The following is a 17,023-nucleotide window of genomic DNA, read 5'->3' on the forward strand; positions in this document are numbered from 1 at the left end:
TGTAATTTTCCAAGCTGTTTAAAGGCACAGTCAACATAGTGTATGTAAACTTCTGACCCACTGGAATTGTGATACAGTGAATTATATGTGAAATAATCTGTCTGTGAACAATTGTTGTAAAAATGACTTGTGTGATACACAAAGTAGATGTCCTAACTGACTTGCCAGAACTATAGTTTGTTCACAAGAAATTTGTGGAGTGGTTGAAAAACAAGTTTTAATGACTCCAGCCTAAGTGTATGTAAACGTCCAACTTCAACTGTATATCGGTGTTATGAAAAGAATATTGCAATTGTATGAATGTTCACTTTGTCTTTTAAATTGGTTTTTATTTGTATTTCATGCAATGGACATGACTGGTGTCAAATTGGTGAATTGAAATGTAAAAAAAAACGTGTTAAAAAAAAATTCAACAACAAGAAAAAGCGAAAATGTAGTGCGTGCATATGTATACACCCCCTTCGCTATGAAGACCCTAAATAAGATCTGATGCAACACATTACCTTCACAAGTCACAGAATTACTTAAAAAAAGTCCAACTGTGTGCAATCTAAGTGTCACATGATCTGTCACATGATCTCAGTATATATACACCTGTTCTGAAAGGCCTCAGAGTCTGCAACACCACTAAGCACCATTAAATCCATTATTAAAAAATGGAAAGAATATGGCACTACAAGACACCTGCCAAGAGAGGGCTTCCCACCAAAACTAATGGACTAGGCAAGGAGGGCATTAATCAGAGAGGCAACAAAGAGACCAAAGATAACCCCGAAGGAGCTGCAAAGCTCCTCAGCAGAGATTGGAGTATCTGTCCATAGGACCACTTTAAACTGTACACTACACAGAGCTGGGCTTTTTAGAAGAGTGGCCAGAAAAAAAGCCATTGTTTAAAGAAGAAAATAAGCAAACACATTTGGTGTTCGCCAAAAGGCATGTGGGAGACTCCCCAAACATATGGAAGAAGGTACTCTGGTCAGATGAGTCTAAAATGTAGCTTTTTGGCCATCAATGAACACCTCTCATCAGCCCGAGAACACCATCCAGGGACTGGGAAATTGGTCAGAATTGAAGGAATGATGGATGGCACTAAATACAGGGAAATGTTTGAGGGAAACCTGTTTCAGTCTTCCAGAGATTTGAGACTGGGACAGTGGTTCACCTACCAGCAGGACAACAACCCTAAGCATACTGCTAAAGCAACACTCGAGTGGTTAAAGGGGAAACTTTTAAATGTCTTGGAATGAGCTAGTCAAAGCTCAGACCTCAATCCAGTTGTGAATCTGTGGTATGACTTAAAGATTGCTGTACACCAGCGGAACCCATCCAACTTGAAGGAACTGGAGCAGTTTTGCCATGAAGAATGGGAAAAATCCCAGTGGTTAGATGTGCCAAGCTTATAGAAACATACCCAAAGAGACATGCAGCTGTAATTGCTGCAAAAGGTGCCTCTGCAAAGTATTGACTTTGTGGGGGTGAATAGTTATGTACGCTCAAGTTTTCTGTTTTGTTTGTTTGTTTGTATTTTGTTTGTTTCACAATAAAAAATATTTTGCATCTTCAAAGTGGTAGGTATGTTGTGTAAATCAAATGATACAACGCCCTCAAAAATCTATTTTAATTCCAGGTTGTAAGGCAACAAAATAGGAAAAATGCCAAGGGGGTGAGTACTTACGCAAGTCACTGTATCTATGCAAATCAGCTACTGAATATCCCTAATATCTAGGACCCAAATATAATGCTGTATAGTTATTATAACAGAGTTGGTTGTGTTGCCAATTTAGTGCAACTTTGTCACTAGGTCTAGGGGTTTGTTAGGGACCTTTTCTATGAAAGTAACAAATTCAGTGACAAATTCAGCTACTGTACTTTTTACAATTGCCCCTGGGTTTTCCCTTCGAGTTTTGATAGGCCTAAATATAGAATTTATTTTCAGTCAGCCGAGATGAGAGTGAAAGAGAGCAGCTGCCTGACTAGGACCAGACCAGACTGTAGGAGCAGCCAACAGTGCTCTGTGCTTCTGAGAGAAAACATGAGGGGAGGGGAAAAAGGTCACTGATCACAAGCAATGGCAATTTCATTTTGTGACATCATGAATACAGTATACAATATACAGTATCAAATATTGTAAACCATATCCCAAAATAAACTAATTATAAACATAACAAAGCATTAGGCTATACAACCTTTTCAGGTGTTTCCCAACATCCGCAAAATGGCGACGTCCTAATTGCAAAAAGTACCAAATCATTTTGTTCTTCTTTTAATAGTGTAGACAAGGTGGGGCATTGAACATAATTTGTGGTTACTGAAGATACCATGGCATCTTACAGCAAGTGTATGGCTGTTAACCCTGTTCTGAACAAATACTCAACCTGGCCATACCATCAAGGCAAGCTTATTGTTCCAAGCTTCAAAAGCTCATTCACCCCTCACTTCTCCATTGCATTAGCACCCAGATTATTGCATGTTCTCTATCAATTTGCTAGTCAAATAAACAATAAAAAAGTTTTCAAGTACATGGTTGGGTTTAACACCAAGTTAATTCAGGAATTATCCATTTTTTTCCAATAGGATGCTTTCAATTTACAGTATATTGTGAATGATCCCATATATTAGTCATTTTACAGTCATTTCTCAATATTCAAAGGTTTCTAAAAGAAATAGCATGTCCAGATGTATGCGTGATGTGATATGCTTGATTCAGAGGGGTTGGGTTAAATGTGGAAGACACATTTCAGTTGAATGCATTCAGTTATACAACTGACTAGGTATCCCCCTTTCCTTTCATTGTTGGTTACAATCCTTTTAGTTGTTACATTTTCAATCAATTATTTCGACAAAAATATTTCAGAGCTAGATATGAACATGATTGGCATACTAAACCTTACTGGTCAAGGCATTTAACGTTTCCCAGAAGTAGGATGTTGAACATCTTCAAGCAATGTTGTTACCAAAGCAGGTTACAAAACCTAGAGTTATCTAACACTCAAGTCTTTCTAACTAACTTGGCACTAATTATCAACACATATAACCTGCACATGTTGGTACAGTACACCAACATATTGCCAACAGTTTATATTTTAATTTGTTTAAATCTATGGGATGTAACTAGCATGGTGACTAATAGTGTAAATGTTGCATTTGTTCCTCTTGTAAAGGGGTTCGTCTTTAGTTTGAGTGACAGGGACAGCCACTCTCTCCTTTTGGTCACCAGCTATTTAATGAGTCAGAGCTACTTATTTTTTGTACATTAATTATAATATTAGTTTCTGAAGTGTTAAGTTGATTTAAGTTAACTCCATATTAATTATCACCTTTTATGAAAGAGTAAATATTAGTACCCAAACAAAGAGCAATGAAACGCTGATCTCCCACCAGTGTGGAGTGAGTGACAGGTGTGAGCTTGCATAAATGGCTCCTTTTCCCATGATGCCTCTGACAGGGTGGCCAATGGGGAGTGGCAGTGAAGTGATGATGCTGTTTTGTCCCCAAGTATATAAAGTTAAACAACCATATTGGTACTTCTGAGCAGTTGGAGCATTCCCAGCCTTGCCTCAGGTGTAGGGATTTGCAAGGAGAAAAACAGAACTACACAGCTAAGAAACTGTGTGGTTTTGTTTTTGGGTGGTTATTTTGGAGGCTCAACCGTTCTCACCTTGGATTTTCTGGAAACATTTCTGGATAAAGAGATAGCTGCTGAGGCTATAGCCATCTGGGCACTGTCCCATCTGTTCAAGGCACCCTTGTGGATACAAGTAAGTCATTTTTACTTGGTAATCAATGATGCAACATTTCTTATTTCCTTAATCGTTGTTTACATTGTTTGTTGCTAAACAATAGTTTTAGCAAGAATGGTTCCACAGTATGAACATTGTTATATTTGATTGTAAATATTTATAATACTTTGTCACTTACTGTTAATTGAATATCTTTACATTAAAAACGCTGTTGCTGATAACTGCTGTTTTGGATCCCTCAAGGTTACTTTATGGTGCATTTGGATTGGTGCTATGATTCAGAAAGCCAAGAATAGCCCCTGATAGCATTAGAGTGGTGTCCCAGCTGCGGAGCAATGTCTTTTTAAGGGAATCAGCAGCAGGGCTATCAGTTGCACCTCCAGTTATGTGCCACATGGTGACTGTCAATCAAGCAAGCGGGGGACAGATTATTTTTGGAGACTGCCATATCTGTCGCTCAGATTCCAATCTTGAAATATCTGAAGTTAATTCAGTTGTGTACAGGTTTTTATTGAATGCTAACGTCTGATGACATTTGGCATGATGGTCCAAGTTTTTTGATGTATTGGAAAAACATGTAGTTATGGTGGTCATAAACCCCCTAAAACAGGGGATTTGAGCAGGCCCTCCCATAGGAATTCATAGGAGTCAAATAGTTTTGCATTATCACTTGGATTATCCTACGTTTAAATCCATGACATTATGATACTCTCAAAGCAATTCTTATAGCCTATTGTGTAAATGTCAAATAAGGAAGATATTTGTTGTTGGATAATGTTTTGATATAGGTAAAGTTCCTCCCCAGTGACAGAGTTGATTGAGATTTTGACTGACAGGGACAGTCTGGTAGTGTCACTTCAGTTAGAGCAAGGCCATGGTATCGAAGTGAGTTTACAGAAGGGCTGCCTGTGATAGAAGAAATACATTGCCCTCAATTTGATGTTTAAAGAGATATTCTGTTGGAATTTTTGATTCATTTTGTTGATGTAGTATACGGATGCAATGTCATGATCAGAAATGCGTCAGATTAATGGACATTTGTGTGTACCTGGCCTTTGTAATTTGCTTGACATAAAATAGACATTTTTCCCCAGTATGTTTTAATCCCAGGCTGATAATAGCCTATCCATTGACATTCAATTGGGATAATTTATTAGTATATTGATGTTGACATTTCACTGTTGCATGGAAGTAGGCTTACACAGGTGTCTCAGAGACGGTTTCTAAAGAGGAATATTACATTTCCATATTGGATATCTGACTGCTTCTGAATAAGAGCTGATGGAGAAAATTGTTGAGCCAGGGCAGATTTTAACTTGAGTAACACACAGACTGCATTTACTAAACGTTTTGTGAATTGTGACTATGGTGAAGTAAATTGGTTTAAATGTTATAAAATGTAGCCTATGTTCTCTGTGCTATTGTAGAATAACATGGTTACATCCTAATTTATTGTCAAACAACATAGGCCTGCATAGGGAGGTTTAGGTCACTAGATTCCCGACAAATAATAGTATTTTGTTATTATAATGAGAAAATGAACGTGACAACTGAACTTTGGTCTAATTGGTTAAGTTGGATATTGATATCTTGTAAATTGTATAATGTAGGCAGAAACGTGGTACTTGTAATGTAAACCCAGGCCTGATTCTTCTAGAATGTAGGACTGGTGCCTGTGAATGTCATGAAATAAGCCTAGCTATTTAGGTCCAATCTTGCTCATATGGTTACATGCATGGTAATGCATTTCTGAACCTGCCCATTGCAATTCTGAACTTTTTATGATCTATTTGAAACATTCTAGTGAAACATAAGACTTCATGGATTGCAGACTTGTGTTAGTGAGAGCTCTATAATATAGGTTAACTTCCAATTGTTTGGTATCTTAATTTAATAATCAACGCAAAAAGTAGGCATACATTTCTCTAGTCCATTTCTGTTGTGTAATTACATAGATTTTTACATTTAGAGTGGCACTGTAAATTGCCTGTAGGCCTAAGCATTGTAGGCCACATGTTAACTGCCATTGAGTTCTGCTGATTGTCAGCCTCCAGTTATTATTGTTTTGTCTTTGGGCTGACACTAGGTACTGTGTCCCAGGGTTTGGCCAGGGTTTGGCCAGGGTTTGGCCAGGGTTTGGCCAGGGTTTGGCCAGGTTTGGCCTTAACACGCAGACCCCATGGAGCCTCTGATTTCCGGAACTGACAGACAGACACGCTGCTTTGGGCCAGGTGGAGGGAGCATTTCTGACAAGTCCCTCAGCCTCATTTCTCTGCTGCTAAAAATATCCTGTTGCGCTGCTCTCATATTGTTTTGGACCCTTCATATACTGTATTAAGTAAAACCATTTCACTCAGCTAGATATCAAATGGGTATTGTTGTGAGGCCAAAGTATAGACTGCAGATGAAAATGTGCTGTTTAGCTAAATCGGGCACGAATACACCTCAGTATTGTCTAAATTGTTGATTATTGTGTCGGCCTAATAATATAAATATATGATATGTCCCTGTTAAATAGCCTAAATGATATAAATAAACATGTAGTCCTATTGGATGTAGGCTATTTTGAATTAGTAGTTTAAGTCTGTGATTTCATGTTGTGTCTTTCTTCCAGGGTGCCGTCCACAATGTCAACACAGGCGCCAACATTTACACAGCCGCTGCAGAGCGTTGTGGCACTAGAGGGTAGTGCCGCAACGTTCGAGGCGCAAGTTAGTGGTAAGACATCTTTTTTTTGTTCTTGTCACGAAGTTCCAGATGTCTGCAATTCTATTCACATCACACATGTTGATCTATCCACCGACCTTGTTTCTAGAACTTTAGCTACCAATTGATAATCTGAGTCAATTGTTAATTGATTCAAGCAAGCAACATGAATCTTAACACACGTCAGATATTCTAGATGAATACATATTAACATTTGTCAACAGTATCATTAATAAAACAATTGACAAACTTTACCTGCAGGTAATCCAGTTCCCGAGGTGAGCTGGTTCCGTGATGGCCAGGTTCTTTCCGCTGCCGCTCTGCCCGGCGCACAGATCTCGTTCAGCGATGGCCGCGCTGTTCTGATGATCCCTGCTGTGACAGCCGCGCACAGTGGAAGATTTTCTGTGAGAGCCACCAATGGTGCTGGACAAGCCACTAGCACCGCTGAACTTCTTGTTACAGGTGACACCTTGTATTTATTTTACCTGAGACCTGTTTTAATTGGTGGTTCAGTTATTGTGTGACTCTAACTAACACAAACGTTCTCTTACAGTGGAGACCGCACCACCCAACTTTATTCAGAGACTTCAGAGTATGACCGTGAGACAAGGAAGCCAAGTGAGACTGGATGTTCGTGTTGCAGGAATCCCTACACCTGTGGTAAAGTTCTACAGAGAGGGAGCTGAGATACAGAGCTCTGCTGACTTTCAGATTGTTCAAGAAGGAGACCTTTACAGTTTGTTGATTGCCGAAGCCTTCCCAGAGGATTCTGGAACTTACTCTGTAAATGCTTCAAACAGCAGTGGACGGGCTACCTCCACTGCTGAACTACTGGTTCAAGGTAAGACTACATTACTCCTTTTCCTTGAATCATTAATGATGGGAAACAGGAATCATGTGGATAGATGAGCAGAGAATGAGCCAAAGCTTACTCATATTGGTATTTATGGTTAGAACTAAAATACAATAGTAAAAAACATTTAATAAAACATGTAAACTAATGTAATTTAGTATTTCTGTATTTTGAATCCATGCTGTATCAATAGATTAAATGCTCATATATATATATATATATATATATATATATACATATGTCAACTATATATGTTAATTCGACATAATTATTTTCCAATGTCCAGGTGAAGAGGTAGCAGTCCCTGCTAAGAAGACAAAGACTATTATGTCAACATCTTCTCAGATGGCGTCTTCTCAGACCCGCCAGACCAGAGAGACCAGAGTAAGATTCTACTGTCGTCTTAGTCCAAAGTCATATATAAGCTTAAATTAAAATTCAACCCAGTGAGAAAAACTACATTCTCCATTGAAAAGACATCATTTCAATCAGTTTCGCCATTGAAAAGACATAATTTCAATCAGTTTCTCCATTGAAAAGACGTAATTTCAATCAGTTTCGTCATTGAAATTACATCTTTTCAACCAGTGTTGCTCACTGGGAAGTATACCTTTAACAATAGAAAATGCTATAAAAGATATGAAACCTTGCTTACTCCAACTGATGTTCTTCTCTTTCATTTCAGAGAGTGGAGTCACATTTCCAGTCCAGCTCTATGATGGAAATGCGCGTTGAAGGTGGTGTAGTGACCCAGACATTGGCACACAAGACCCCACCACGTGTGCCTCCAAAGCCAACCTCAACCTCCAAGTCCCCAACACCACCTTCTCTTGCAGCCAGGGTTGCAGGGGGACGTCATCAGTCACCATCACCTGTGAGACATGTCAAGGCGCCCACTCCGGCCCCTGTCAGGTATGACATTTGATCTTCATCCTATTGGAAAACACAGGGCTGTTTTCCTGGACTCAGATTAAGTCTACTACTGATTTACAAAAAGCATGCTCGATGGGGATTCTCCGTTCAAAGATCTTTGTTGTCCTGGACTAGGCTTAGTCTAGGTCTGGGAAACCGACTCACATTGCTATTGTAGTAGACTTCAAACTCTTACATTTGTGTCTATTCTGAAATAACTTCTGTGTGCCTGTTTTCCATTTTCAGGTCTGCTTCTCCCACTTCTGCCTCAAGACTGTCTGTGTCACCAATCAGACCAGTCAAATCCCCACTGACCACACGCAAACAAGTATCCCATAGTCCAGATGTGCCTCCACCATGGAAGCAGGGAGAGGGATTTGTGGCGGAGTCCAGCTACAGCATGACCGCTGCCTCTAGTGCCAGTCATGTCCAGTCTTCTGCCACCCATGCTCACATGGAGCAGCACTGGGAGGGCTCTTATGGATTGAAAACGACTGGTGCCGCTGTATCTGGTGTCGCTGTGAGAGAGGTAAGGAGATCACCATCTGGGCTGCTCCACTCTGTGGGAGTGGATCCATCTAGTGGTCTACTGCAGGGTTTCCAAACTCCCTCCTGCCCCTCCAGCTTGATGATTAGTTGATTAATTGAATCAAATTATTTGTGTGGGCTAGGGCCAGGGCAAGAAACAAAATGTGCATGGGGGGAGAAAAGAGCCTCAATAGATGTGAATATGGCAAGTTGAATGGTTACACACAACAGAATGTTTCAATGAGCAAATAACTACACGGATATGTTGACTTTTTGTCATCAGTGTGATGTTTTCCTTGTTCAATGTTATTACCGTGATCCATAACAGGAGGTTTCAATAGGAGCAAATTACTACACAGATATTACTGATAGTCATATATGTGATACGTTTTCCTTGTTCAATGTTCTTAAATGATGTTCATGCATTGGATTGCTTCCTCATCACACTAACAAATGGAAGCGCCAGCATCATGATACGGATGATAAAGTGATTGCTGTAGTTACCGTGGTAGCAGCGGTGGACCAGGCACGTAGCTGCAACTCCCAGTCTGTAGACAGATCCTGCACACAGACACACTCTGCTGCTGTGTTTATTGCACAAATACAGGAGCAGGTAGTTTAGAAATAAAACCCTCTCCCCTCCATATCCACCAGAGGAGGCTGGTGGAAGGAGGTACAGCAGTACAGACTCGTTGTAATGCTGGAGTGGAACAGTCAAACATGTGGTTTCCATATGATTAATGTGTTTGATACCGTTCCATCCATTCCATTCCAGCCATTACAATAAGCCTGTCCTCCTAAAGCTCCAGCCTCCTCTGATATCCACCTAGTCAAAGTTTCCCCTTCATATTTTGACTGTCCCTACTGACTTTCCCCATCAATCTAATGCTGCATAAAAAAAATTGCAACTCTTTGCAATTTTCTACCTTCTGTCCTTGCACAACTCCTCGTCCATATCCATCCCAGATATGCACATTTCCCCCACGTAATATGAATGCTGACGAAGAAACAAACCGTTTCAACAACCTTTCATTGCTGTTTGGCAACAGGTAGCTGAGGTGTGATGATGATAGATGATAGCTGAGGTGTGATGGTGACTACTGAGGAGCAGGTAGCTGAGGTGTGATGATGATAGCTGAGGTGTGATGGTGACTAATGGGGAGCAGGTAGCTGAGGTGTGATGGTGACTACTGAGGACCAGGTAGCTGAGGTGTGATGGTGACTACTGAGGAGCATGTAGCTGAGGTGTGATGGTGACTACTGAGGAGCAGGTAGCTGAGGTGTGATGGTGACTACTGAGGAGCAGGTAGCTGAGGTGTGATGGTGACTAATGAGGGGCAGGTAGCTGAGGTGTGATGTGACTACTGAGGAGCACGTAGCTGAGGTGTGATGGTGACTACTGAGGAGCACGTAGCTGAGGTGTGATGGTGACTACTGAGGGGCAGATAGCTGAGGTGTGATGGTGACTACTGAGGAGCACGTAGCTGAGGTGTGATGGTGACTACTGAGGAGCAGGTAGCTGAGGTGTGATGGTGACTACTGAGGGGCACGTAGCTGAGGTGTGATGGTGACTACTGAGGGGCAGGTAGCTGAGGTGTGATGGTGACTACTGATGGTGACTACTGGGGGCAGGTAGCTGAGGTGTGATGGTGACTACTGAGGAGCAGGTAGCTGAAGTGTGATGATGACTACTGAGGAGCAGGTAGCTGAGGTGTGATGGTGACTACTGAGGAGCAGGTAGCTGAGGTGTGATGGTGACTACTGAGGAGCAAGTAGCTGAGGTGTGATGGTGACTACTGAGGAGCAGGTAGCTGAGGTGTGATGGTGACTACTGAGGAGCAGGTAGCTGAGGTGTGATGATGACTACTGAGGAGCAGGTAGCTGAGGTGTGATGGTGACTACTGAGGAGCAGGTAGCTGAGGTGTGATGGTGACTGCTGAGGAGCAAGTAGTTGAGGTGTGATGGTGACTACTGAGGAGCAGGTAGCTGAGGTGTGATGGTGACTACTGAGGAGCAGGTAGCTGAGGTGTGATGGTGACTACTGAGGAGCAGGTAGCTGAGGTGTGATGGTGACTACTGAGGAGCAGGTAGCTGAGGTGTGATGGTGACTACTGAGGAGCAGGTAGCTGAGGTGTGATGGCGACTACTGAGGAGCAGGTAGCTGAGGTGTGATGGTGACTACTGGGGAGCAGGTAGCTGAGGTGTGATGGTGACTACTGAGGACCAGGTAGCTGAGGTGTGATGGTGACTACTGAGGAGCAGGTAGCTGAGGTGTGATGGTGACTACTGAGGAGCAGGTAGCTGAGGTGTGATGGTGACTACTGAGGAGCAGGTAGCTGAGGTGTGATGGTGACTACTGAGGGCAGGTAGCTGAGGTGTGATGGTGACTACTGAGGAGCAGGTAGCTGAGGTGTGATGGTGACTACTGAGGAGCAGGTAGCTGAGGTGTGATGGTGACTACTGAGGAGCAGGTAGCTGAGGTGTGATGGTGACTACTGAGGAGCACGTAGCTGAGGTGTGATGGTGACTACTGAGGGGCAGGTAGCTGAGGTGTGATGGTGACTACTGAGGGGCAGGTAGCTGAGGTGTGATGGTGACTACTGAGGAGCAGGTAGCTGAAGTGTGATGATGACTACTGAGGAGCAGGTAGCTGAGGTGTGATGGTGACTACTGAGGAGCAGGTAGTTGAGGTGTGATGTGACTACTGAGGAGCAAGTAGCTGAGGTGTGATGGTGACTACTGAGGAGCAGGTAGCTGAGGTGTGATGGTGACTACTGAGGAGCAGGTAGCTGAGGTGTGATGATGACTACTGAGGAGCAGGTAGCTGAGGTGTGATGGTGACTACTGAGGAGCAGGTAGCTGAGGTGTGATGGTGACTGCTGAGGAGCAAGTAGTTGAGGTGTGATGGTGACTACTGAGGAGCAGGTAGCTGAGGTGTGATGATGACTACTGAGGAGCAGGTAGCTGAGGTGTGATGATGACTACTGAGGAGCAGGTGTGAGCTGAGGTGTGATGGTGACTACTGAGGAGCAGGTAGCTGAGGTGTGATGGTGACTACTGAGGAGCAGGTAGCTGAGGTGTGATGGTGACTACTGAGGAGCAGGTAGCTGAGGTGTGATGGTGACTACTGAGGAGCAGGTAGCTGAGGTGTGATGGTGACTACTGAGGAGCAGGTAGCTGAGGTGTGATGGTGACTACTGAGGAGCAGGTAGCTGAGGTGTGATGGCGACTACTGAGGAGCAGGTAGCTGAGGTGTGATGGTGACTACTGAGGAGCAGGTAGCTGAGGTGTGATGGTGACTACTGAGGAGCAGGTAGCTGAGGTGTGATGGTGCTATTGAGGAGCAGGTAGCTGAGGTGTGATGATGACTACTGAGGAGCAAGTAGCTGAGGTGTGATGGTAACTACTGAGGAGCAGGTAGCTGAGGTGTGATGATGATAGCTGAGGTGTGATGGTGACTAATGGGGAGCAGGTAGCTGAGGTGTGATGATGACTACTGAGGAGCACGTAGCTGAGGTGTGATGGTGACTACTGAGGAGCAGATAGCTGAGGTGTGATGGTGACTACTGAGGAGCAGGTAGCTGAGGTGTGATGGTGACTACTGAGGAGCAGGTAGCTGAGGTGTGATGGTGACTACTGAGGAGCAGGTAGCTGAGGTGTGATGATGACACACCAGTGATCACTCCCCATTTCCGCCTTTGTTTTTATTCATTACACAAAATTATCAACAACTTACATCTCTACATCAAACATGTCTAACTAAACAAAACACAGGTATAAACAAGAAAATACTAAATACATACAATATATATATATATATATATATATATAAATAACATAAATAGAAATATTTCTTCCATTTTACTCTCTCACTTTCCCCATTTATTTTGTCACATCCCTTTTTCTTTATAGTCCTCATCATTATGTGACTAACCCACTTCATAATATTGCTGTGAATGCACAGTATGATGCAATGATATGTTCAATTACACAAAATGTTCTTTGTAGATGTTTTGTTACATTCATTTGTATGTTATGTTTTGTTATGTTATGTCATTTTTGTTGTTACTACTGCCATGGATGATGTGTATGATCTATGTGCTCGATGACATTCACTGCTTGTTGTCTCAAAGGTTGAGGGTGGGAAAAAAGCGGAGGCAAAGGCTACAGTTGTTGCTGCTGTTGACCAAGCACGTGTTCGGAAGCCAATGCATGGAGAGAAGGGTCATGCTGGAGAGGAAACTTATGAATCTGATTTAAAACAGCAGTCAATGCTGTCTACCACTGAGCAACAATTCTCAACGAGGACTGAGGCTGGGCAAATGCAAACAACAATTCAAACACTTGCTCCTGAACAGAGTATTCATGTCTCCCAGGTTAGATGTGACTTTTAAGTAGACAATAGAAGAAGAACATTTAAAAATGAGTCATTTGTTATATTTTTGGGGTTGTAATCACTCAATCTCAACTCCATTGGTTATTTTAGATGCAAAGAACTACCACTCAAGTGGATACTGGCCTTGCACCATCCCCAATTCCACATTTCACAGTTTCAAAAGTTATGGTTCCTAAACCTGACCATAGCTATGAGGTAAGCATAGGTCAAATCAGGCAAGCAGTGCAACATAACAGAAACAAAAAAATAAATTAATAATTGTCTATCTTATATAGGGGTAGATATTAATACATATGTAAACGTGGTTCCTGCTTGCCTGAGATGCAACTTTCTATCTTTGTAGCAATCATTCAGATGAGAACTTAATACAAAATGTAATCTAAACAATAATGATATATTTGATTTTGGTCTTAATCACTCCCGTCCTATTACCATTAATCAATAATTATACTAATAATGTAATATTCATTTGAATAATCCTCTAACATACTGTAGTTTTACACTTTATTTAAAACCCCTCCATTCATGTAGGCTTTAATCAAACTAACTTAGATTTCCCATCTTGTGGCTAAACAAAACAAACCCAAGACGTTCATAATGCTTTGTTCTGATTCGTGATGATAATGGTATTCTCCTTGGGTTGATCAGGTTTCGATAGCAGGTTCTGCTATTGCCACACTGCAGAAAGAGTTATCCTCTACCTCTTCACATGCTGCTCAAAAGATCATCAAGCCAGTGAAACCTCCATCTCATAAGATTGTGGTGGCGACAAGAGTGACGCCAGAGCCGACCCCGCCTCCGTTTAAAGATATCGCAGACAGATATCAGACACATTTCGACACTCAGTCACAGCAGAAACAGATAGGCACTTCGTTTTCAGGGGGCATGGAGCAAATTTATGAGGACTGGGAACAACAGGTTTGTAACCCAGGTGTTTTTCAGATACTAGTCCCCATGTGTTAGAACCTCTCCTTTCCAGTGTCTTAACAGTTCTCCTTAGTTGCTACTAATCTTAACATCAGCCTCGTATACCTCCCCTCCTACGACACCCTCTAACTAAACCAGTCCATTTGTCTTTTGTCGTCCAAGTACATTTTTGTCCACTGAAAAAAATGCACGCACACACACACACACACACACACACACACACACACACACACACACACACACACACACACACACACACACACACACACACACACACACACACACACACACACACACACACGTTGCTAGAAATAGTATGACATTAACAGAGATGTGTCTATTCCCTAGGTTGTTGAAACAGCAGTTGTTCCATCAGCAATGGAGGAGCCAACTGTGCCACCTACTCTTGTGGCTGTAAGTATTTTAATATTTTTCATTTTTCATTCTTTAAAAAAATAAATATTTTTTTCATTACTTTTACCTATAGATTAGCATTTTACTGATCATGTGTGTGTTGTTTTCAGGGCTTGAACAACGTGACTGTGACTGAGGGTGAATCTGTGACTCTGGAATGTCAGATCACTGGTCACCCTGCCCCTGGCATCATGTGGTTCAGAGAGGACTACAGAATTGAGAGCTCCATTGACTTCCAGATCACTTATGAGAGTAAATGTGCCCGTCTGGTCATCCGCGAGGCCTTCGCAGAAGACAGCGGTCGCTTCACTTGCACTGCTACTAGCGAGGCTGGAACCATCAGTACATCCTGCTACCTGCTTGTCAAAGGTAAAGAGCATAAAGACAATGTTATGTATGTCTACCTATACCTTATTGGAATGATTAAACCTGACTTTGATTATACCTGACTTTATATTGCAGTGTCAGAGGAGATTGAGAGCAGAGAGGACACTACTGTGTCTGAATATGTTGAAACTTCTGCAGAGCATCAGTGAGTAGAAAACAGCATGAACTATTAACATTATTTCTGAGTTTGCATTGAAAGCATACAAATTGACAGTTTCTCGCTTAAGACTGTAGACAATTTCTTGCTCAAGATATTAGATAGTTAAATTATTAAACCTTCCTTTTAGGATTAGCATTGGAGCCAAGGAGGAGACCATGTCGGAGGTGAGCGCTGTTGCAGAGACTGTGGAAGCAGCTCCCTTCTTTGTCAAGAAGCCAACTGTGCAGAAGTTGGTGGAGGGCGGAAGAGTTGTCTTTGAGTGCCAGATCGGAGGCAGCCACAAGCCCAACATTATCTGGAAGAAGACTGGAGTGCCCCTTACTACTGGATACAGGTGACACATTCCTAGTCAATCACAATATTGAATTTAGATTTTTTTATTTTTTTTATTGTGCTTACATTAGATTTTCATCCATTAGATATAAAGTGCACTACAATAAGGAGAGTGGAGTGTGTAAATTGGAGATCTCCATGACGTTTGCTGATGATGCTGGAGAGTACTCCATCTTTGTCAAGAACCCTCTTGGAGAAGAGTCTGCCTCAGCCAGTCTGCTGGAGGAAGGTCAGTCGGGTGAATTTTTATTATAAAATATTTGCATGGTTGAGTTATAGCCTTACACTAAATTGGTATTTCCTATTAAAGTTGGTATGTCCCTCATTACAGAGGAATATGAAGAATACATGAAGAAACATGAAGTGACATATAAGACTGAAGTGACTACAATGGTGCAGGAGTCTAGAGTGGCAGAAGTACCAACTGTTGCTGTTAGTGGCTATGAGGCAGAACAGAGGATGTACATGCAAAACAGAATGGCTCAGCAGGCCCAAGCGACACGCACCTTCATCTCCGAACAGGTATAGTGATCAGCTGAGGCACCTCACACTAAACACTACATCAACTTCACACTAAACACTACATCAACTTCACACTAAACACGACATCAACCTCACACTAAACACTACATCAACTTCACACCAAACACTACATCAACCTCACACTAAACACTACATCAACCTCACAAAAAAACCGCACCAACTTCACACTAAACACTACATCAACTTCACACTAAACACGACATCAACCTCACACTAAACACAACATACACTTCACACTAAACACTACATCAACTTCACACTAAACACGACATCAACCTCACACTAAACACTACATCAACTTCACACTAAACACTACATCAACCTCACACTAAACACAACATCAACCTCACACTAAAAACTACATCAACTTCACACTAAACCCGACATCAACCTCACACTAAACACCACATCAACCTCACACTAAACACTACATCAACTTCACACTAAACACGACATCAACCTCACACTAAACACCACATCAACCTCACACTAAACACCACATCAACTTCACACTAAACACCACATCAACCTCACACTAAACACTACATCAACTTCACACTAAACACTACATCAACTTCACACTAAACACTACATCAACCTCACACTAAACACTACATCAACTTCACGCTAAACACTACATCAACCTCACACTAAACACTACATCAACTTCACACTAAACACTACATCAACTTCACACTAAACACTACATCAACCTCACACTAAAAACTACATCAACCTCACACTAAACACGACATGAACTTCACACTAAACACTACATCAACTTCACACTAAACACTACATCAACCTCACACTAAACAAAACATCAACATCAACCTCACACTAAACACTACATCAACTTCACACTAAACACTACATCAACCTCACACTAAACACTACATCAACTTCACACTAAACACTATATCAACCTCACACTAAACACTACATCAACCTCACACTAAACACTACATCAACTTCACACTAAACACTACATCAACCTCACACTAAACACCACATCAACCTCACACTAAACACCACATCAACCTCACACTAAACACTACATCAACGTCACACTAAACACTACAACAACCTCACACTAAACACTACATCAACCTCACACTAAA

General features: G+C 41.8%; 1 protein-coding gene across 1 annotated transcript in view; it reads left to right on the plus strand.

The window, feature by feature from the left end:
- Nucleotides 1-6,367: 6,367 nt before the first annotated feature.
- Nucleotides 6,368-17,023, plus strand: part of LOC135546847 (titin-like) — a 170,130-nt gene continuing 159,474 nt past the window's right edge. The window contains 16 exon segments of the mRNA XM_064975419.1: nucleotides 6,368-6,458; nucleotides 6,708-6,911; nucleotides 7,003-7,290; nucleotides 7,589-7,686; nucleotides 7,988-8,214; nucleotides 8,461-8,743; nucleotides 9,203-9,355; nucleotides 12,876-13,118; nucleotides 13,229-13,333; nucleotides 13,787-14,056; nucleotides 14,414-14,479; nucleotides 14,590-14,848; nucleotides 14,942-15,011; nucleotides 15,154-15,360; nucleotides 15,446-15,588; nucleotides 15,691-15,881. Of these exon segments, the coding sequence (XP_064831491.1) occupies nucleotides 6,368-6,458; nucleotides 6,708-6,911; nucleotides 7,003-7,290; nucleotides 7,589-7,686; nucleotides 7,988-8,214; nucleotides 8,461-8,743; nucleotides 9,203-9,355; nucleotides 12,876-13,118; nucleotides 13,229-13,333; nucleotides 13,787-14,056; nucleotides 14,414-14,479; nucleotides 14,590-14,848; nucleotides 14,942-15,011; nucleotides 15,154-15,360; nucleotides 15,446-15,588; nucleotides 15,691-15,881 (2,898 nt within the window).

This window comes from Oncorhynchus masou, chromosome 10, assembly GCF_036934945.1.
Source record: "Oncorhynchus masou masou isolate Uvic2021 chromosome 10, UVic_Omas_1.1, whole genome shotgun sequence".
Lineage (NCBI taxonomy): Eukaryota > Metazoa > Chordata > Actinopteri > Salmoniformes > Salmonidae > Oncorhynchus > Oncorhynchus masou.